Source organism: Jaculus jaculus, chromosome 16 (assembly GCF_020740685.1).
Source record: "Jaculus jaculus isolate mJacJac1 chromosome 16, mJacJac1.mat.Y.cur, whole genome shotgun sequence".
Taxonomy (NCBI): Eukaryota; Metazoa; Chordata; class Mammalia; order Rodentia; family Dipodidae; genus Jaculus; species Jaculus jaculus.
Genome location: NC_059117.1, coordinates 56,448,378 through 56,473,040, shown reverse-complemented (window position 1 = coordinate 56,473,040; position 24,663 = coordinate 56,448,378). Strand labels below are relative to the sequence as shown.

At 39.2% G+C, this 24,663-nt stretch overlaps 1 protein-coding gene and 1 pseudogene across 4 annotated transcripts in view; both read right to left on the bottom strand.

Moving 5' to 3' along the window:
- The window catches only part of Tbc1d5 (TBC1 domain family member 5), a 453,289-nt gene that overhangs the window by 159,350 nt on the left and 269,276 nt on the right, over positions 1-24,663 (bottom strand). For all 4 annotated transcript variants that reach the window (XM_045136200.1, XM_045136202.1, XM_045136201.1 and 1 more), the window contains one exon: positions 8,568-8,670. In XM_045136200.1, coding sequence (XP_044992135.1) covers positions 8,568-8,670 — 103 coding nt within the window. The remainder of the gene's footprint in view (positions 1-8,567; positions 8,671-24,663) is intronic.
- LOC105944212 lies at positions 1,196-2,026 on the bottom strand (annotated as a pseudogene).

Genomic DNA, 24,663 nt, shown 5'->3' with positions numbered 1-24,663 from the left:
CATGTCTATCATTTGTTTTCTGATTTTGATATATTCTGTCATATTTAACCTACACACTTTAAGTCCATTCAAGAAACCATCCCTTGCCACGTGGAGGTGCATGCCTTTAATCCCAGCACTCAGGAAGAAGAGGTAGGAGGATCACTGTGAGTTCAAGGCCACCGGACTACAGACGAATTCCAGATCAGCCTGAGCTACAGTGAGACCCTGCCTCGAAAAATCAAACATAAAATAAAATAAAAAGAAACCATCCCTCATGTTTTCTGTTTTTTTATATCCATGAAGACTTACCTGAAATTGAGACTAGGTAAGGATAGGGATGTTTCTCAGTTATTTCTTCATTCTCAGTTATATCTGCATTCTTCATAGTTTAGTTTTGCCATGAAGAGGCAATGTGATTTAGCAGGGCACAGTGCCCCACATCTGTAATTTCAGTTCTCAAGAGGAGGCTGAGGTAGGAAGATTACTGCACGTTCAAGGTCAGATTGGGCTACAGAGTGATTTCCAGGTTAGCCTGAGTTAGACTGAGACCCTCTCTCAACACAAAAGTATATGTGTGCACACACATACACACGTGTGATTTTATTGAATACTGATCCTATCATCAATCAATCCTATCTGGTAAATGAGGTGAAATAAAACACTTTAAAAATGCAATTTAATAATGCTCACAAGAATAGCTTGTCTCCACATAGGAAAATTACAAGTTGTTTTGTTTCAGAAAAATTTAGCACTTCAAAGCCATTCAAGGGTACAAGACAGAGTAGGGGGTAAGGGGAAGGAGGCAACTACGACCAAGTATCTTTTGTTTTTAAATGCGAAGCCCAGGCTAGCCTTGAACTCCTGATCCTCCTGCCTCTGCCTCTTCAGCAATATCTTACTGGCATGAGCTACCACCCACCAGTCAAAGTAATACATTCAGGTATGAGTTTGTTCAAGGAAAAAAAAAAGCTAGCCAGGCATGATGTACTTATCTATAATCCTAGCACTAGGGAAATCAAGAGGAGGATCATGAGTTCAAGGCCTCCCTGGACTACTTACAAAGACCCTGTCTCCAAAGCAAAGCAAAGCAAGCCCAAACCCAGGAGGCATACGGCAGCCTGTGCCTGGGGGCTGTTGGCTAGCTCACAAGCTGCCAGGAGGCTGGCTGTACTGGTGCACATGCACCTGCTATCCACACTCCACACTCTGTGTGTCAGCAGCACCTGTTCATCTTGAACTTCTCATGGTGGCAGTTGTCAGTGGCCTTCTCTGTACCAGGATGTTTGCAGTTGGGTGGGGACTGCTCAGGCTCCGGCATCTGTGTCTTGGTCTCCCAATGGGCCTGGCTTTGGGTTCTTCTTTTTTCCTGTGTATGGGCGCATTGAGCTCCTCTTGGTAAAACTGATGATGCTGCACATAGTTCATGGCCGTGTTGTCAGGCACGAAGGACATCTTGCTGTTCTCCTTTTCATTCTGTTGCTCCACCAGCACTCAGACCTTGGCATCCTCCATGGAGATGATATTTTTATGTTAGCATCAATGTTCAGGTCCACCTCAGGGATGCCGCCCAGCCTCTGGGTGGAAAGTATCTCCTCCGTCTTCTCATGAAGACAGGCCTCTGTGTTCTTTGCATTGACTTTGTGCTCCTAGTGCTCCAGATCCCCTTGCTCTTCTTCAGCTCGATCTCCATGTACGTCATCATGTCTACATCCTCATCCCTCCCATTCATTTCTGTTGAAAATGATGTTGGCAGGTGTAAGCTGTCCTCTTCACTGACCTCATCTTTGCCCCTCTACTTCAGTTTCATCATGCTCCTCATGCCCCCATCTGCAATTGGAAGAGGTCATCCAAGAGAGCAGTCTCTTCTTGTACCTGTTCACCTACCAGCAGGGCAACAGCACCACTCACGCCATTTGGCCTCTTCCTTAAGTTCCATACTTCACAGGTTTCTTCCAGTTTTAGTCAAACTTCCTCTGAATCCTGCTCATCTTCCTCCAACTGAGTCAGACTGGTGCTGTGGGAAGATCTTCACAGTGACACACATAGTGACAATACAAACAATTCAATTTGCTTTTTAAATATTTTATATTTTACTTTTATTTTAGAGAGAAAGAGGCAGGGAGATAGGAGACAGAGAGAGAATGGGTGTACTAGAGCCATTAGATACTGCAAATGAATCCTGAAGCATGTGCTACCTTGTGCATCTGGCTTGTGAGGGTCCTGAGGAAATCAAACCTGGGTCATTTTAGCTTGGCTGGCAAGTGCCTTAGCCACTAAGCCATCCCTCCAGCCCAAATACTTCCGTTTTGGATATCACATTAAGAGGAATACATATATTTTTTTGAACACCAGATTTGGGCTTGAGAGATGGATTAGCAGCTAAGCCTTGTCTGAAAAGCTAAAGGACCCAGGTTCAACTCTTCAAATCCCATGTAAGCCAGAAGCACAAAGGTGATGCAAGCACAATGGGCACATGCCCATTAGGTGGGCACAGTACCTGGAGTTTAATGGCAGTGGCTGAGGCCATGGCATGCCAATTCTCTCTCTTTCTAAAAATTAAAAAAAAAAAAAATACACCAGATTTTCCAGTCAAATAAAAAAAAAAAAACAAACCTGCAAGGTCCTTATCACATAGGTTATTGATGTAGGTGGTAAACTTTTGAATGTCTTTTCTCCTTCAACATGTTATAGGTAATATGTCTAGTTTGATAAAAAGTTTTATCTAGTGCATCTTTATGCCTACTTTAAAAAGTATTTTTATTTATTTATTTGACAGAAAAAGAGGGAGGGAGAGACAGAGAACGGATGCATCAGGGCATCCAGTCACTGCAAACGAACTCCGGATGTGTACACACCCTTGTGCATCTGGCTAACATGGGTCCTGGGGAATTGAACCTGGGTACTTTGGCTTTGCAGGCAAATGCCTGAACTGCTAAGCCATCCCTCCAGCTCTCTTTATGCCTACTTTAAAATGTTCTCTTTCCTCTTGTACCTGTGACATTACTCTTTCTCAATGCTCCATATGTTCATTTGCCATTTTTGCAATGACTATTAAGTGCTTATATGTATGCGGGACAAAAAAATAATAAAGTAAGCTAGCTCTTAACCTTGATGAGGTTTATAGTCCAGAGACAGAGACACAGCAGCAGAATGATCATAGATATGACTATGGAGTTATAAGCTGACACTTGGTATATGTGTGTGTATACATAAAGATATATAAGAATGTCATATATACAATTAGTCTATTCTGCAGCCAGGAATCCTGAATCAGTGGAATGAACCAAAAGGGGATCAAAATATTATAAAAATAATTTAGGGCTGGAAAGAATGCTCAGTGGTTAAGGCACATGCCTATAAGGCCCAATGATTGAGGTCTGAATCCCCAGTTCCCACATAAGGATAGATGCACAAAGTGGCACATACACCTGGAGTTCATTTTCAGTGGCTGGAGGCCCTGGTGTACCCATTCTCTCTTCCTCTCTTCTTTCACCTCTCTCTTCTTACAAATAAATAAATTAAAATATTTTAAAAATCCTGCTAGCTGAAGTGGCACATGCCTTTAACGCCAGCACTTGGGAGGCAGAGGTAGGAGGATCGCTGTGAGTTCAAGGCTACCTTGATACTACAGATTGAAGGTCAGCCTGAGCTAGAGTGAGACCCTATCCCCCAAAAACAAAACAAAAAACCAAAATAATAATAATAATTCAAAAGACCTGCATCTATAATAAATGTACACTTTCTGTCATTATTCTCTAAGCAACATATTTAGTAAGTCTTTACATAGCATTCACATAGTATTAGGTGTTACAGGTAAACAATAGAGGATGTAAAGCACATAGAAGAATGTATGTAGGTCATATGCAAATATAACATGTTTATACAAGAGACTTGAGCACCCACAGATTCTGGTATAAATACACTACCCTGGAACCATTATATACATAAACTTATATTCTACCTCAGGCCAAGCACAGAGAAGGGACTCATTATATGTTGACTGACCAAAATGTATACCACTTAATGCATTGACACATTGTAAAGGTCGAGTCAGATTATAAAAAATACCAAAATATAGTACTTAAACATATTTCAAAACAATGAAGGAAGGTGTGCATGGCACAGTGACTATAGAGTACTCTGAATACCATTATGACAATCTTGCAAGTTCAGTTTTGAGTTCCATGTATACCTAGGGGGCCTTTCTCAAATTCTTGAGACAGTCAGCTTTGCTCTTTTTTTACAAGTGGTCTGGGGACATAGCTCAGTGGTAGGTCATTTGCCTAGTATATACAAGGCTCGGGGGTCAATCTCTAGAGTAGCAAAAAAGAAATAAAAAGAAAGACAAATAAAACCACCATAAAATGGCTAGTATATAGACATCTTTAAGAAAAATATTCACACAGTACAATCACAATTCAAGATGCTATAGATGTGACAACCACAGTGAAAAATATACTGTTGTCAAATGCATATTCTGCATCTATCTATTGTTCTATCCATCTATCCATCTTACTATACCAGAATTTCTATTTCTTTAAAAGCCTTTATCTTTGCAATTCTTTAGTTGTCTCTATACTCCACAATCATGTCTGCGAAAACAAAGGTAACAAAGTTTTCTTCATCAACAGCCTGTAGGCTCACAAAATTGAACCTGTTCTTTTATCTGCCTGTGTTCATTTAGCCCACCAAGCAGTCTTTATTAAAGCTGAGGCATCAGGCAGTCAAAGTTCATTAATACCATTTATATAATCTCTGCAGTTTCAATTAACTCAGCAAGACATTCTACTACATGATAACAGTCTCATTAATTCAATAAAATCCCATAACTATTAACAATATGGTCGATGTTAAACGGGGTGTCACCTAGTACAAAATAATAGCTTTAACAGCTTGTGATGAAACTCAAGGTTTTTTCTTAAAATTGATCTGGCTAAATATTCAGTCCTTCTAGAGCAAGGTATCATTTGTCTGAAAACAATCTATAACATTTTAAATATGTACAGAGAGTAATTAAGTCTTTTAAAGTAAGACCCAGAGGTAAGCTATTAATGCTTTCACATTTAGTAACAGACTTGGTGTAAATGGTCAAGAATGTGACCTTCCACATTTCTATGTAGTCTTTCACACAAATACAGTGATCTCCATATATCAAGTGGCAGAGCATGATGCTAATTTATTTCTCATGCCTGTGAACCTTGTTTCCACTTCTTTAAGTTTTCACTACCCTGTGGACTTTGTTTTCACTACTTTTAGTTATCATTACCCTATACTTTTCTCTTAATTCTAAAGAAAAGAGAGGAAATGGGGAGATGGCTAAGATGGTAAAGTTCTTGTCTCATCATCATGAGGACCTGAGTTCAATCCCTACTGTGCACATAAAATATCGGGTGTGGGGCTGGAGAGATGGCTTAGCGGTTAAGTGCTTGCCTGTGAAGCCTCAGAACCCCGGTTTGAGGCTCGGTTCCCCAGGTCCCACGTTAGCCAGATGCACAAGGGGGCACACGCGTCTGGAGTTCGTTTGCAGAGGCTGGAAGCCCTGGTGCGCCCATTCTCTCTCTCTCCCTCTATCTGTCTTTCTCTGTGTGTCTGATGCTCTCAAATAAATAAATAAATAAAAATTAAAAAAAATATATAGGGTGTGGTGGTGACTAGTTGTTGAGCTCCAGGCCAATGAGAGACCTTGTCTCAAAAATGGGAGGATGTTTTCCTGAAGAAACAGCTGAGGTTGTCCTCTGGCCTCCACTTGCATGTGCACACACATGCATGCTCCTGTGCACACATACATGCAGGCACACACATATACACAGAAACAAGCCATTCACACAAGGAAACAAATTAAACAGAAACAATCGTGTGACTTAGGCTCATTTCATTCTGACTTGATTCCATGCCATTCACTTTTTACTGGGAGGTATTGTCAAACATTTTGAAATAGTGGGAACAATGAGAGAAAGCCAAAACAGTAAGAAGACAGAACAAAGATTCTAGATCCATGATGAAGATTCTGAGCTACTAAGCTAAGGCTGCAGTCATTACCCACACTTTAGTAGGTAAGTGCTAATAACATCCTTCCAGTTTGAACCACTTTGAATGTGGGCTTCTATTGTTTACACCTTTAAATTTTTTCCCTTCCCTTTTAGGCTGGTTTGGTTCTGGTTTATCAGGGAACCTTCCCCCACCACATGGAAATTGAACCTAGAGTCCTACACATGTTACACATGTTAGCCATGTAATTTCCCAGTCTCAGAAATTTAGTAAAACTTTTATAGATTATTTCTCAAAGACTTTGAGAAAGAAAATCCTTACATGCTGTTGGTAAGACTGTAAATTAGTATACTGGCTTTGGAAAACAGGATAAAGTGTTATAAAGAAAATCCCTTAAAAATAGAACTACCATGTAGTTCATCAATTCTGTTAGTAGATACATATTCAAAGGAAATGCAATCAGTAGGTCCTAGAGACATGCCATGTTCACTGCAGCGCTATTAACAACAAGTAAGAAATGGGCACACTTTAAATGTCTGTCAACAAATAAATAGTATTCCATTGTATATGTACCACATTTAACTATGAAAGTGACCAAATTCTGTCATTTGGAACAACAAAGATGGAAGTAGAGGTGAAGAGAAACATCTATGTCAATGTCATGTGTGGAATTTTAAAAAGTTGATCCTAGAAATGGACAGTACTGTGGTGGTTACCAAAGGTTAGGGAGAAAAGGGTGAAGGGAAAGACAGAGAATACTTGCCCAAAGAGTACTAATTTGAATTTCAATAGGAGAAAGGATTTCTGGAGTGACATTATACAATAGGATGACAATAGATAACAGTAGATAATGTATTAAAAATAACAACCCTAAGAGATAGGAGCTTGAAAGTTTCTACCATAAAAAAGGATAAATGTGGAAAGATATCATTATCCTGATCTGGATATTATACAATATGTACATGTATCAATACTTTCCATAAATATGTATAAATTTTGTGTCAGTACAATAAGCAATAGTGGAATTAAAAGTTTTCCCACAGAAAACCGCATTATAATTTTTCTACTTATTCAGTTATCACTTAAAGTCCTTCAGTAATAATTGTACTTTTTATTCATATAGCTTTTAAATTTGATAGTTAAGTTTTGACTGACATTATGAATGAGATGTATGCTTTTCCACTTGACATTTTAAAGAGCTAGTGGCAGCATTCATTCATATGAAGAGAAATGAATAGCTGGAGGTGTTGCTTGGTGGCAGAATATTACTCCCCTTAATTATTATATGTATACAATAAAAATTTTACTTCAAATTAAGCATACTGCTTTTGCCATAGTTGTTTTCCATTACATTAAATTCAAATTTCATAATCATCAATTTGATGTAACTTTTGATTGTTTTGGAATGTTCTGAATTTACTTTGAATAATTGTTTAATATCTATTTGGAAAAATTAGATATACAAATGTATGCATGCATTTAGGGAAACAATAAACTTCAATGGAAACCTAGGTCTAGGGGCAGGGAAAGAGTTCAGTTGGTAAAGTGCTTGCTTTGAAAGCATGAGGACATAATTTTAATTGCTCATACTCACATAAATTACTGAGCATGGTAGGACATTCCTATAACTCAAGCACTGGGAGAGACAGAGATAGGTAGATCCCTGGAGACTGCTGACTAGGTAGTCTAGCCTAATTAGTGAACTTCAGGCCAATGAACAAAACCTGTCTCAAAAAAGGTAAACAGCAGGCTGGAGGGATGGATCAGTGGTTAAGGTGTTATCGTGCAAAGCCAAAGTACCCAGGTTCAATTACCAAGGATCCACGTAAGCCAGATGTACAAGTTGACACATGTATCTGGAGTTCATTTACAGTGGCTAGAGGCCCTGGTGTGCCCATTCTCTCTCTGTCTCTCTGCCCCTCTTTCTGTCTCTCATAAATGAATGAAAATAAATAAAAATAAAAAAGGTAAACAGCATTCCTGAGGCATGACCTCTGTCACCTGAAGCTGTTGTCCACATACATGTGCATGTAAGTACACAAGTGCCCGTGTGCAAATATACATGCAACACACACACACCCCAATATATGTAGAAAAAAATCCAAATCCAAGGTATAAATTCATATACTAATTTATATTTCAATAAAATAAAAGAATCTAATCATTGTTGTGTACTAATGAGATGGCTGAAATATAGATCACAAAAAGACAACTGTAACTTTCTGAAGTGATAGGGTACTTGATTATTTTCACATGGCATATCTGTAAATGCTGTGGTTAGAAATAATATTTATGCAAACAAATCTGAAAAGTTTTATTAGAAAACTGATTTCAAAGATGCTGTTTTTAAAGGAATTCCCAAAAGTTGGAAGAAAGATGGAACCTCTACAACACAATCTCGTCAAATGTCTTCTAATGAGGAAGAAGCATATGTGCCCCATGAGCTTACTTCCCTCTGCAGCAGAGCAGCTCCAGGACGGCTGAGCATTAGGATACAACTCTGGATACAATAAAGGTGCCATTATTGTTCTGGCATTTGTCAAACTGTATGGAAAATTTGGAGTCAATGGATGCCACCTGTAAGATATTTTCATTACCTGTTTATAAAGCAACTGCTCATTTTCTCTCGCATAACAGAAAAGAACATCTGTAAGGATTTTTCTCACATTTTCTTGTTGGAAAAATTGCATTTCAGGAAACCTGGTAAAAGAAAAGCACAAGATTGAGCTTGACTAGCACAGTTTCAACACTTGCCCTAAAATTCTCATCTCTGAAAGGCCAAGGATTGCTTCTGATTTCATCTCAGCTCTGATTTTTCCTGAAACTTATGTCATTAATGTGATTAAAAAGGGTTATAACAAGGTAGTACATGTGTCTTGAGTTCATTTGCAGTGACTAGACGCCCTGGCATGCGCATTCTTTTTCTGTCTCTATGTATCTACCTCTCTCTAATAAATATATATTTTTAAGAATTATTTTAAAATATAAAAGAGAAATACTTATATCCTAGGGACAAGTGACGTGACACCTAAACATTTTTACTTTCTTCCTATACTCAAAACTGCTGTGTATATGAATATAAGAGCATTAGAAGTGAATGACATGTAGCCTGCCTATGTGGGGGGTGAGAGGTTGTTGTTTTCTTTCTAGACCACTTGTGTGGTTTTCTGTCTGTTTGCTTCAGAGCAAAAATTTTAGTAAGTAGCCTAAGCCAGCAGGGAGCTATAACTCTTTTCCTCAGTCTCCTGAATACTATAACTGGACCACTTCCACCTTCTCCAATCTAATTTTTTTGAACCTAGAATATGATTTTCAAAGGGCGTGGTGGTGCATGCCTTTAATTCTAGCACTTGGGAGGCAATGGTAGGAGGATTGCCGAGATTTGAAGCCACCCAGAGACTACATAATGAATTCCAGATCAGCCTGAGCCAGAGTGAGACCCTACCTTGAAAAACCAAAATAATAATAATAATAATAATAATGATGATGATGATAAAAAAGGGGGCTGGAGAGATGGCTTAGCGGTTAAGCGCTTGCCTGTGAAGCCTAAGGACCCCGGTTCGAGGCTCCATTCCCCAGGACCCACGTTAGCCAGATGCACAAGGGGGCGCACGCATCTGGAGTTCGTTTGCAGTGGCTGGAGGCCCTGGCGCGCCCATTCTCCCTTTCTCTATCACTCTCAACTAAATAAATAAAAATTAACAAAATTAAAAAGGTATCATTTTTCCAAGAAATCATTATTATTTTCTTTGATTTCTTGATGTACATATTGAGATTTCTACGCTATATCATGACAGGGCTGGTTTCATCTGATTAAGCTGTAGACAGTGCTGGAAGAATGGCTTAGCGTTTAAGGTGCTTGTCTGTGAAGCCTAAGGACCCATGTTCGACTCTCATGTAAGCCAGATGCACAAAGGTGAAACATGTACACAAGGTGGCATGCATACAAGGTGGTACATGCACATAATTTATGCACACATCTAGAGTTCAGTGGCTGGAGTATTCCAATTCTCTCATAAAAAATGTAGATAGAATTAAAATAAAACAATAGTTAATATGCCTTGCTTAAATGCTCCCTAAGTTAAAGAGTATACTACATGGCTTGGTATAATATGAAATGGAAAAATCTGCTGAAGGAGTTTGAACACTTGTTTATACTCAAAGAACAAACACATTGCAATGTACACAATGTAAGGACTGCATGGGGTATGTCATCTAGTAACAAAATGCCAGCTGGGTTCCAACACAGAATGGTTATAAAGGAATTTTGGAGGGGAGAAGAGGAGCACTGATATTTGTGGGAAAGAAAATTAAGCCAGAGGACATGATATGAAGGTTTGAGAGGTTGTCGGGATTTCAAGTGTGACCACTAGAAAGCAGAAGGAAAAGAACTCCAGGAGGCTCTGCCTGTAAGGAGCAGAGGAGCAGGGTAGACAACAGAGTGGGTAAGTCTAAAAGGAGCTTAGAATACTGGATTTACAACAAGCAACATACTCAGTGACTCCACATTTCTAGACAGGAAAGTGACCCAGATTGTAAGTAGAAACAAGCCTGAAAGAAGAGTATAGAAACGACAAGATGAGGGCACATTATAGGACAAAAAATGACAAACTCACAGACCTAAGGAGAAAAGTCCATGTTGAAATTCTTGTCATGTGATTTCTAGCTGTGTAACCTGGCAGTGACTGATAAAATGCTTCATCTACTGAGTAGAGACAGTGACACTGAATTTGTGACCAAGAGGAAAAGGAAGGGCATATGGAAGATACTGCATACTTAGGAATAGAGGCCATTATTAATCTTTGAGAAAAGGTTCCATAAGTAAGGAAAGGAGAATTAGGTGGCTGCAGAATTAGATTATAAAAGAAAATGCAAGAGACTAGAGAGGAAACTGTCGAGAGCATGGAGGCATATTGTACTAATGAAACAGAAAAGTACTACTGAAACAGAAAAGTACTGCTTAATAGAGGAGTTACTTTAAATAAATAAATAAATATATATGTATTATTCATTTGTGTGTGTGTGTGTGTGTGTGTGTGTGTGTGAGTGTGTGTGCGCACGCACGCACGCGTGTGCATGCGCATGTGAGGACCTTTTGCCACAGCAAAAGAACTCCAGATGAAAGGGCCATTTTGTACATCTGGTACTGGGGATCTCAGCTGTTTTATGCTTCAAGCTGACCCTGTGTTGGATCCCTATGAGTATTAGTAACTGTGTCTGGGTGAACCATGTTAGATATTAATGAAGCATATATTCTCTAGTCCTAATTTTACTTATTTATTTAGTGTGTGTACGTGCCAGGTCTCTTGGTGCTACAAACCAAAGCTTGTCTAGCTTTACGTGGGTGTCTGGGGAACTGAAGCAAGGCCAGCAGGTTTGGCAAGCAAGTGCCTATAAGTATTAAGCCATCTACCCAGCCCTTTCCAGTCCTAATTTCTTACATAAAGAAAGGCATACTATCTTCATGCTTGAAATCCCCTTTGATTTGCCACTGTCCCTAGATTCAGAACTTGGACCTCTTCTAGAGAAGCAAGAAAACCTTATTTGGGGCCCAGAAAATCCCTAAGAGTCAGAGTAAGGTAAATTCTTGTCTGTGTATGAGCTCAGCATGCCTAACAAGGCAAGAATGAACATGCATTCTTAGGCTTCACTTCCAAGTACCTTTATTGCTAAGCCATCTCTCCAGCCTGAACATTACTTTTGAGAGATAAAATTTGTCTTTCTCCTCATTATGACTTAAATATCCATGTTATCCAAGGGTCATGATCAAAGCCAAAATTAACTGGCTCAATGATTTTGTGTGTCTACTTCCTTATATATTATTTGGAAATGTTTGGTGCCCACTGACAAAAATCAATACTGTTTAGCTGCTGCAATTCAGTGGCTCATGAAAGAAAGCACGGACAACTGCTATATTTACTTTCACACAAATATCTATGAGCTACATAGTAATTATTTCAAATAAAAATACTAAAAATGCAAATTATACTATATATCAATACAGAGGTTTCATTGAAATGAACATTGACCACTTGGGAGACTAAATGCTAGAGATCTGCAAAAAGTAAGCTGTAGGCAGATAATTTAAGTCTACTTTTGGCAGACATAGCTTATCTGTGCAATTACATGACATCTAGAATTCCACTCTCTGATGTTCAAGTGCCAATTAAGAAATTTTGTGTTGCTCTCTTTATAGGAAAAGAATGGCATGTTCTCTAAATTCTGAATAAGAACTTGCAGATCAAGCAAGTAAGGTAGAAAAACATAGGAAGGTTCAAAACAAAAGTAAAAGTTTATCCTGTTTTAGAAGATAAAAAAAAGAAAAGAATTTATATTTGCAGATTTAGCATGAAAAAAACCTTTGCAGATTATCCAATCCAACTCAGGTATTAAGTGGCAATGAATGTGGAAACTACTATACTGGGGAGGTGGCAGCAGTATTCCCTCCTGACTTCTTTCCTGTCAATTACAAGTGAGCCACAGACAAGCAGGTGACATTCCATAGCTTAGAGATGCACTAGCTCTACTAGAAAGTTTATGAACACACTCAGGCAAGGACACCGTTCCTAGAAAAGCACTTGCTATATAGTTAGTATGTAGCAAGAAAACATTACATCCATAGAAATAGATAGAAGAGAACAGTACAATGACTAGCATTTTTCAGAGTGGTGATTGATGCTTTCAATGATGTTTTAAGTTTTTGAAGAGCCTCCCTACCTTTTATTTTTATTTTGGTTTCTTTTTTCGAGATAGGGTCTCACTCTAGCTCCGGCTGATCTGGAATTTACTATGTAGTCTCAGGATGGCCTCGAACTCAGAGTGACCCTTCTACCTCTGCCTCCCAAGCCCTGGGATTGAAAAGTGTGTGCCACCACGCCCAGCCTCCCTACCTTAAAAAAAAAAAAAAGAAACCTTTTTTTTTTTTTTTTTTTAATGTGCATGTGAGAGAATGGGTGTACCAGGGCCTCTAGCTATTGTAAATAAACTCCAGACATGTATGTCACCTTGTGCATCTGGCTTACTTGGGCCCTGGGGAACTGAACCTGGGCCCTTAAGCTTTGCAGGCAAATATCTCAATTGCTAAGCCATTGTGGCAGCTTTTCCTTACCTTTTCTAACTTACAAAGAATTATAGACCTTTTTTTTTTTGTTAACTCCCATGCCAACTGATATTGATTCAGGGATGTTTATAATAATACCAACATTAAATTAGAAGGTAAATTTGTTTTTGACACATTATAAGACAGAATGCTGACCCAAACTTGATATACTTCTTAAGACTTAGAAAAATCAGTAATTAATCCACAATTTTAGGTAGAAAAAGAGACAAACAGTGCCAACTTCAGAAATGATTTACTAAGAAAAAAATAGAACTAAAACTACACATGCTCATGATCCATACAAACCAAAACATTTATCATGAAAGTAAGAGGTTAAGGAAATTTACACCACAAATAAGGGCTACATGTAAATTTTGTCATTATCAAAAAAATGGAAGGGCAAGGGATGTCACTTCACCATTTGGCCAGAAAGTGAAACAGGCCTGTGAATGGGAAGGAGTATCTCTGAGGGTAGAGAAGAGCTAAGGGCAACTGTGTATTCCATGATGGAATTTAGACAGAAATAGTCTGTATTTTTACTACAAGTAAAATTTTAATTGTTTCAGCTCTAACTCCACTGAATAATATGAAAGACAAAGAAGTTTCTGTTTCAGAGTAAAACAAAACAGCATATCATTTCTCTATGGTATAAACTGTTTAAAAAAATCAATAGGGGCTGGAGAGATGGCTTAGCGGTTAAGCACTTGCCTGTGAAGCCTAAGGACCCCGGTTCGAGGCTCGGTTTCCCAGGTCCCCCGTTAGCCAGATGCACAAGGGGGCGCACGCGTCTGGAGTTCGTTTGCAGAGGCTGGAAGCCCTGGCGCACCCATTCTCTCTCTCTCTCCCTCTACCTGTCTTTCTCTCTGTGTCTGTCGCTCTCAAATAAATAAAAAATTTAAAAAAAAATCAATAGAATAAACCCATGTATATTACTTGCAAAAACATATGAGAATAAGTCTTTTAAAAGAGGGTAAAAGATGCATATTACAAAAAGCCTAGAAAATGACAAAAAAAAAAAAACCAACCCTCAAAACAAACACAAAGACAAAGATCCTGTATTCATGGCTTAGAAGTCAATTTTGTCAAAATGTCCCTATTATTCAAAGCAAGCTACAGATTCAATAAAATCCCTATTAAACTCTTAAATGTCATTTTTAATAGAGACATCCTAAAATATTTATCAGATTGCAAAATAACCCAAATAGCCAAGGCAATCATAAGTAAAAATAACAAAGCCAGATAAACCACACAAGCTGATTTTGGACTATGATACAAAGCAAGAGTATAAAAAGCAGCACATGACTGGTAGAGAGACAGACATGGCAAGTGACCGAACAGACAGAAAGCACACCAATGAAAAATATATCTATCTGACAGAAATGCCAAGAATACAAAATAGGAAAAGGAATTGTTGCCTCAATGAATGATGGTAGGAACATTGGATATATATAAGAATAAAACTAGATCCCAATATATATGTGTGTGTGTGTATACATATATATATAATATATAATATATAATAATATATATATATCAACTCAACAAAATGTAAAACACAAACAAAACATTCAAAATGAATTAAACATAAAATCTGAAATTGTAAAAGCACCAGAAGAAAATTGAAGAAACATTTATAATGGTCTACACAATGAATACTTTTATGTTTGACCCCCAAAAGTGCTGGCATTATAACAAATTAAGACATCAAAATAAATGGGCTGGCAGTAGCCATGCACACTGGGTATGTCCAAGGCTTGGTTAGATCCTGGTAACCATACAAGTGAAATTTAAAGTTCCTCCATAACAGAAGGAACAAAATACAAAGACAACTTATGGGAGAGGAGAAAAAATGTGCAAGCTATGTATCTGCTAAGCTCAGCAACAGAATATACATGGAACTTTATAATTCTATAAAAGAAAATTAACAATGTAACAAATAAAAGACTTGGACACTTCTCAAAAGAAAGAAAGCAGACAATGGCTAAGAGACCATGGAAAATACTCTGTGTATGTCAACATTAGAGATAGCTAATCAATACAATCAGATGCCACTTCACAATCCATAGAAGGACACTAAAATATGCAGAGCCAGTAAAAATGCAGACAGAATGGATTATAGATTATCTTCATTACAGAAAAATGTGTGAAGCTTCCTCAAAAATAAGTAAAATTTCCATATGATTAAATAATCCCACTTCTGGATATTTCTTGGAAAGATCTAACAATATACTAAAGAATCAAGCTAAATGTGCCATGATTGGTCAAAGGAAAATGTGTATGTATATATACACAGCAGAATACTTTCCAGTGAAAAATGGGAAGGAATTATATGATTTGAAAAGAAATGCCTATACACAGACAGGAAAGTACTGATGTGCTCATATGTGGAATCTAAAAAAACAGAAGCGAGAGTGAAGGGTAAACATTGTAGCTCAGTGGTAGGGCATTTGCCCTGCCACAAATTGGGTCTTAAACTGTGTCACAAAGTCATTTAGGGTCACAAAATTGAATGTGGGGATTGTAAAAAATGTGGCAACAATAAAAAGTTTTTGAACATGCAATTACCGAAATTTATTTCAAAAACAAATATAATGACTCCAAGGCATTTCTATGCACTGCGTGTGTGTGAAGTATCATGCAGTCTTGCTTCTCAGCAGACAGCAGATATGAGAACCTCACAGGGACACATGATCACACCAGGCAACACCAACAAATACTCTGGAAACACTCTAACTCACATTTGAGACCATTATATTATGAACTGCAGTAGTTTAAATTTTCTACCAAGTGTTCTGCTCTCATAGAAACATAATGGTTTGATTACAGAAAACAAAGATTGGTATTTTCCTACCATTATTTCTCTGTATGTAAGTGTCAAATCACTAAATAAATTGCATTATGCTAGAATACTGATTCTATGTTTTTGCTACTTAAGTTGATGGCTTGAGTTTCATTCAAAAATTGTTTAATAAAGTTTGGCTTGGGATTAGGAGAGAATTTCCAAGGGTTTCTAAAATGGTCCTCCACATACTTTTGCCCTGCCATGCCATGCGTTCATGGGAAGAAGCATTCTCAGCACTGGCAATTATAAAATCATAATGTCATTTAACTCAGAAAAAGAATAAAAACAATACTTGTCCTATGATGTCAAATATTCAGCCAAGATTTCATTGCTTATATAAAATAAGCAAGCAAAGCATCTATCTCAGTAGTGTGCATGCTTGCTGTATTCTTTAATGAAGCATAGAATGTATACATAAACCAAAGAATTGTAGTAATTCTTTTTCAATTTAAAATATTTCTCTGCAAGCAAGGAGGGAGAGAAGGAAGAAGGAAGAAGACAGAGAGAGAAGGGGGGGAATGAATGAATGAATGACTGGACATGCCAGGACTTCTTGCCACTGCAAATGAATTCCAGATGCATGTGCCACTTTGTGTATCTGGTTTTTCATGGTTACTCAGGAACTGAACCCAGGCCAGAAGGCTTTGCAAGCAAGTACCTTTATCTGCTGAGTCATCTCCTCATCCCAATAAGTATCTTCTTTTTTTGTATGTATGTTTCTGGGCATGCATGTTCATGTGTATATCCAAGCACACATGGATGTGTGTGTGTGTGTGTGTGTGTGTGTGTGTGTGTGTGTGCGCGCGCGCACTTGTGGAGGCCAGAAGATAGCCTTGGGTATTGTTCCTCAAGAACCGCATCTACCTTTCTCTATTTGTTTTTCTGCACACAGACAAGGTCTCTCATTGACATGGAGTTTCCAAGTAGGCTAGATGGGATGGCCAACAAGCTATCTCTTTAGCCCCTTAACTTAATGTTTTTTTATGATTTATTATGAGGAAATATGTTAAACATATATTTATGTTAGATACCATATATGTCTGGGGTTTCTTTGAACACAAAGCTACTTTCTAAGTAAGCCAAGTAGTTCTGAGGAAAAGCCTCAAATAATGTACCAACCACAACCCTAGAGAAGGTCCTGGCCAAGAGCCAGCTTCCAAAGGCAGATGTGAGTAAGTAGGCCTCTGGCCTTCAGGTTGACCCAGCCAACATAACAAAGCAGAAGATGAGCTGTCCTGCCAAACTGTGTCTAAATTGTACATTCAGAAACAAAACAAATTCTGTGCTTTTTAATTAATCGTTTAAATGGCTCACACATGCAGCAAAAGAGAAGTGGGACAGCTGCTGCTGCACACTTCATCAGGGCACCTGTTATCAGCGCTCCACTCTGTGTGAAGCCAGGGACTACTGAGCACTGCCCATACCCACTAATTCAGTACATGTCATAAATGGTAATGCTACAAACTTACCATTTTATTCATTTAGGATGGAAAGTACTTGCATACTTGGGTGTGGTGGAACACACTTTTAATCCCAGCACTTGGGAGACCGAGGTAGGAGGATCACTATGAATTCAAGGCCACCCCGAGACTACATAGTGCCTTCCAGGTCAGCCTGGGCTAGAGTGAGACCCTACCTTGAAAAACCAAAATAAAAGAATATTTGTATAATGAATAAGTTTCTTTTATCAATTTTTAGCTATACTGATATACAACTTAATGTTGAGACTTGTTTCACTTCCCTTAGATTTGGCTCAAAGATACTTATGCACATCTGGCTAAACTGAGACCTACTGATGACAGAATGGCTACTATTCTCACAAAGTACCTTATGACAAACAGGACAATTCTTTTTGCCTTTGGAATATCTTCTCTTGTGACAGTGTGTGCGGCCGAATCAGAAACCAAGGGAAAGAGAACAATGACACACAAGTTTAGAGCCTGACAGTGGTTAGTTGAAAAGACAGTGAAGTCACGTCCTGTCAATAACACAGACAATAAAGGAAGACAGGCAGAGATGCAGACTATCCCTCACAAAGACTTCTCACCACAACAAAGACTCAGGGAGACTATCTCCTAAGCAAGGAAAGGGTTAAGAAGAGAATGAAATGATAAAGAGCTTTGTCACTGTATTATAGTACATAATTAGGTAATTAGAAATATTAAAACAGACAAAGCATTGGGCCCAGATGAATTACTGAAGATGCAAGTGTTCAATAAGATACCCAAGGGAGCAAACAGAACCCTTGGTGAGGACTTCTCATCTTGTGACAGGACAAAGAGCACAGGGGACTTAAGGAAAAATAACTGAGGCTCCATCTGCATCTTAAAACAGAATCAAAGCAAACACTCATCCAAACTTTGACATGAGCTGGGGAAACTCCCTGGTACACCATTCAGTACTAAAGTAACTATCATGCCTTAATGCAGTGGTTTATTCTAACCGAGCCAAAACCATATGAAGAGCAGTTGGATACAGAATGAAAACAGAAACATCAATTCTCTTCTTCCTGAGTACAGGATTTCATTCTCTCTATTCAACCACACTTGGTCAATCTCATTTCTAGACAACCAAATAGATTCGGCTTCCCAGTGTCCTCTTCTGTTAGCTGTAGCCATGCCACTGAGTGCTACCCAGTGGAATGAGTGGAAGTTCTATGTGAACACAACTCTACCCAACCCCTGTTCAGTACACAACCTTCCTCCTAATTAGACAGAATGGCAGAAGATCATTGGAATGCACAGGAGACTATGTAAGAGTGTGGTGGTCTTAAAAACACACCGGCAAATTCTTTAATACATCTTTCTTCTGAAATTATTCCCTAAGAAGTACATAAGCTCTGAGTGGTTGCTCTTCTTTCTGGGATGGTGTGCTTGTGAGCCTCCTCTAGAGAATACTGGGTCCACCCAAAGACCCACGTGAGCAGAACCAGGATAGATCCTTAGCTCGAGGTCAAGTTATTTGTGGCTGCAGCTAAGTACACACCTGACTGCAATCTGATGCAAGACTCCTAAGCCACAACTGCTGAACTGCAGTGACTCAGAAATAATATCACTGTTGCCTTAAACTAGTACATGTACATTGATTGATTTATGTAGCCAAAGATACTAAGTCTTGAGGTCTAAACAGGTGTTGTTATAAACAAATATGTTTGTAGCCAGGCGTGGTGGCATATGCCTTTAATCCCAGCACTTGGGAGGCAGAGGTAGGAGGATTGCTGTGAGTTTGAGGCCACCCTGAGACTACAGAGTGAATTCCAGGTCAGCCTGGGCTACAGTGACACTCTACTTCAGAAAAAACAAACAAACAAACAAACCCTATGTTTGAAGAGATGCTTTTAGTACTGAGCAAGATAGTTGACAACGGGGAATAATAATGTGGGGAAAGCTGAAAACCAGCTATAGGAAAAAGAGGATTATGTCCAAACATTTATAGTTTCATTTCTTTTCTTTTTTTATTTTGAGCCAAGCCCAACAGACTACCTTTCTTTTAAAAATGCAAGAGTGGGGCTGGAGAGATGGCTTAGCGGTTAAGCGCTTGCCTGTGAAGCCTAAGGACCCCAGTTCGAGGCTCAATTCCCCAGGTCCCATGTTAGCCAGATGCACAAGGGGCGCACGTGTCTGGAGTTCGTTTGCAGAGGCTGGAAACCCTGGTGCGCCCATTCTCTCTCCCCCTCTATCTGTCTTTCTCTCTCTGTCTGTCGCTCTTAAATAAATAAATAAATAAATAAATAATTTAAAAAAATAAAAATAAAAAATAGATAAAAATGCAAGAGTGTGTGAGAGAAAATTGGTGTGCCAGGGCCTCCAGCTACTACAACCAAGTTCTAGACACGTACACCCTCTTGTGTGCATGTGCAGCCTTGTGCTCTCGTATCTGGCTTATGTGGGACCTGGAGAGGCAAACATAAGTCCTTAGGCTTCGCAGCAAGAGCCTTAAACACTAAGCCATTTCTCCAGCCCCATTTATACTTTCCTTAGAGAAGTCAAACAGAGGACTCTGCAAAGCAGGAGTGAAAGTATGGGGCCAAACTTGGAAGGATTTATTTAGTTTGGGGAGCTCCCTGCTCCAATGAGAGGGGACAAAGATTGCAGATTGTAGGGCCAGAAAGTCTTAGAAAATGTGCACTGCCCTTAAAGTAACAGACATTCTAAGAGCTGGGGAAAAGACACCAAACCCAGGGCACAGCATTAATAGGAGGCCTCAGGAAGAAGCCTCTCTCCTTGCACTGGGTGCTCAGGACTTGACATTCAGTGAATAGAAGAGATGTCAGCAGCTCAGTAATCCAGGCACCTCTGAGTAAGTGTCATTGTACTGCAAATGGCCAGCAGAGTACTGCTGAACCACAGGGAAGTCACTCTGTGACACACACAGTGACCAGAAACAGAGCACCCAGTGGGAACCAAAGTCATTTAGGATCAAACAGACACTGACTCCCTGGAAGGGCTGTGTAGAAGCAGGGTCACCTTTTGCAGCCAGAGTCCAGAAAGGATGTCCAAGACTAAAATGTTCATCTGAATATCCACCAGTGAGGCACAACTCAGAGACCTGACACTTACTGCCACTTCCAAAGGAAGAGCCAGAAGGAGAACAGGACCATCCATCTTAGAGGCTTCACAGGCTTCAAGAGGCTGGGGAAAAATACTAAGAGACTTCAGACTGAAGTCCAGCAATCAGGCCAGACAGTTTTCATTCTCTACATCTCTGTCTAGTTCTCCCATCATTCCATGTCCATTACAATATACACAGAACACCCAGCCATAGACTGCATTTATTTTTACTCTTTCCTTTTCCATTTGCTTCTCCCAAAGAAGAGAAACTTGCTGTTTCTTTCTCTCTTCTTGCAAGTAAATAATTGAATATTATAAAAATAAAATTAAATTAAATTAAAGAGAAATGAAGGGCTGGAGAGATGGCTTAGTGGTTAAAGCACTTGCCTGCAGAACCTAAGGACCCATGTTCAATCTCTCTCCAGATCCCACCAAAGCCAGATGCACAAAGGTGAAGCAAGTGCAAGGTTGCACATGCCCACTAGGTGGCGCAAGCATCTAGCATTAAAATGCAGTGGCTGAGACCTTAGTGTGCCAATTCCCTCTCTCTTTCTCCTCTCCCTCTTTCTGTCTGTCTCCCTCAGAAAGAAAGACAGAAAGGGAGAGAGGGAGGGAGGGAGGGAGGGAGGAAGGAAGGAAGGACACAAGCAAGCAAGCAATGAAGGCACTAGGAATGGATGCAACATAGTTCAACATTATAAAGGTATATAGGACAGACATACAGCCAATATCATACAACACAGAAAAAATTCAAAGCATTTCCATTAAGATCAAGAACAAGGTAAGAGTGCCTGGGGTCCCCCTCCCCCCACTCTTATTCATTGTTGTGCTTCAAGTGTTTGTTAGAGCAGTAAGACAAGAGAGGGAGATATATGGATACTAACAGGAAAAGAATATGTCAAATATCATTATTTGTAGGTGAGATTATTCTATACATAACAGACCCTAAAGGCTATATGAGAAAACTGTTAGGAGACGAAAAACACATTTAGCAAAGTAGAAAAAAAGCAAAATTAACATTAAAAAAATCAGTAGTCTTCCAACTGACCGATAAAAAAACATGCTGAGAAAGAAATCAGCGAAGCAATCCCAGTAACAATTGCCTTAATAAACAAACACACAGTAGGGGCTGGAAAGATGGCTTAGCAGTTAAGGCACTTGTCTGCAAAGCTAAGGATCCAGGTTTGGCTCCCCAGGACCTATGTAAGACAGATGCACAAGATGGTACATGTGTCTGAAGTTCCTTTGCAGTGGCTGAAGACCCTGGCATGCCCCTTCTTTCCGTCTGCTTTTTTCCTCTCTCTTTCAAATATATGTAAAATATATAAAAGCAATAGCTGGGGGGAATGGCTCAGTGATTAAAGGCACTTGCTTGTGAAGCCTGACTGCCAAGGTTCGATTCCCCAGTACCCACTTAAAAACCAAATGCACAAAGTGGCACATGTGACTGGAGTTGGAGTTGGTTTGTAGTGGCAAGAGGCCCTGGCACACCCATTCTCTCTCTCTCAAATAAATAAAAATATTTCAGCAAAAATACCTTCGGATAAACTAACCAAATGTGATGGCTTATACTGACTGTTGACTCAATAGGGCTTAGCATAACCCAAGGAACTGTCTACCTTAAATTATTCTATACAGACTGTCAATTTGATGGGGCTAGTATAACCTGTGAGGGGCTGTCTAGATTAGATCATTCTTATACTGACTCTTAACTTGATGGGGTTAGATTAACTTGTAAGGGACTGTCTAGATTACATAATTTTGGGGGCATGCTTGTGATTATCTTGTTTACTAATCTAAGGTGATAAGACCTGGCTTCAGTGTCCCATGTCATGGACTGGGATCCCAGACTCCATAAAAAGAAGAGAACTGGCTATGTACCAGCATCCCTCTCACTTTGCTTCCTCCCTGGTGATGTGATGTGATGAGGTGGCACTGCCTTCCTGATCTTTCCATTTCTTCCAAACTATGATGGACTCTACTCTTCTGAACTGTAAACTGAAATAAACTCTTCCCTTCTGTGAGCTGCTCCAGTTAGGCAACTGCTATAGCATGGAAGGCAAAGCTGCTATAATGAAATCTTTATAAGAAGCTGAGGGGCTGGAGAGATGGCTTAGCAGTTAAGCACTTGCCTGTGAAGCCTAAGGACCCTGGTTCAAGGCTTGATTCCCCAGGACCCATGTTAGCCAGATGCACAAGGGGGCGCATATGTCTGGAGTTCGTTTGCAGTGGCTGAAGGGCCTGGTTCACCCATTCTCTCTTTCTCCCTGTGTCTGTCGCTCTCAAATAAATAAATAAAAAATGAACAAAAAAATTTAAAAAAAAAAGAAGCTGAGGAAGACTCGAGAAGATAGAAGATGTTCCATGTTCATGGGTTAGAATGATTTATATTGTGAAGCTGGCCCATTTTAAGAAAAAAAAAAATCAACCTACAGATTCAATGCAATTCCAACGAAAACCACAATGCCAATCTTCAAAAAAACAGAAAAAGCAATTTTGGAGCAGAAATTGCCCTGATAGCCAACATATTCAGAAGCAGAAAGAATAATGCTGGTGGTATCACCACATCTGACCTGAAGTTCTACTTGAACAGCCAACATAACAAAACAAGATGATGACTGACCTGAGAAGTATTTTCTGACCTGGCACAAAAGCTGACATGTAGATCAATGGAAAAGAAGACCAAGATATAACTATACACAGCTATAGTCACCTGATATTTGACAAAGATGGCAAAAGTGTTCATTGGAGGAAGGGCACTCACCTTAACAAATGCTGCTTGAAGAACTGGAAATCTGTATAAGGAGGAATGAAACTAGATCCCTATTTCTCACCCTGTATAAAAATCAACTCCAGGCTGGAGAGATGGCTTAGTGGTTAAGTGCTTGTCTGTGAAGCCTAAGAACTCCAGTTCGAGGCTCGATTCCCTAGGTCCCACGTTAGCCAGATGCACAAGGGGGCGCACGTGTCTGGAATTCGTTTGCAGTGGCTGGAAGCCCTGGCACGCCCATTCTCTCTCTCTCTCTCCCCCTCTATCTGTCTTTCTCCCTGTGTCTGTCGCTCTCAAATAAATAAATAAAATATGAACAAAAAATATTTTTAAAAAAATCAACTCCAACTGGATCAAAAATTTTAGTTTAAGATCTGAAACTCTGAATATGTTTGAGGAAATGTAGATATAGATAAATGCTTCAATATATAGGCTTAGGCAAGGGCTTTCTCATAAAAGTTCATTTTCTCAGGAAAAAGTCAACAATTGACAAGTGAGCCCCCAGGAAACTAGAAAGTGTTGGTATAGCAAAAGGAACAGCTGATCATATGGAAAGACACCCTATGGAGTGGGAGAAAATGTTTTCAAATATAGAATGTGTACATACTTTAAAAAACAAAACAAAAGAATATACCAATTAAGACACAGACTAATAAAATGAGTAGTTCTCAAAGGATGAAAAGGGAAACTATAAATCAAAACTATAATGAGATTACAACTTATCTTTGTCAGAATGACAGTCACTAAGAGAAGAAGTAACAACAAATGTTGGTGAGGATGTGGACAAATGGAACAGTATGGAGGTTCCTCAAAATCCTAAAGCTAGAGGTGAGGAGATGGCTCAGCAGACAACATACTGGCCATGCAAGCGTGAGTACCTGAGTGTGGATTCTCAGTTATCACATGAAAGCCAGAAGCTGCAGTGGGGTGTTGTCAACCCAGTAAGCCTATCATGAACTAGGTGGCAGAAAAGGAGCATGTCCTGGAAACTCATGCACCAGCTAGCCTGGGAAATTGAGGGGTCAAGAAGGATAGGCTCTTGATCAAAACAAGATGATGACTGACCTGAAAGGTGTTTTCTGACCTCCACATGTATACTATGGCACCAGCATGACCACGCTCTCAAGTACATGACCACATATACATGTACACATGGCATTGATACACACTAAATACTAACACTAGAATCTTCCATGTGACAATGTATGACACTTCTGGATATTTACACAAACGACTCCAGATAACATATTGCAGGAATACTTGCAAGTCAATGTTTATCATACCACTATTCACAATAGTTCTGTTCCAACAAAAGAGGGATGAATAAAGAAAAGTGGTACTTATACATTTTGGGATTTTAAAATTCAGACACAAAGTTGAGTGCAATTATATCAATGACAGTAAAATGAATGTAATTAGACCTAATCATATT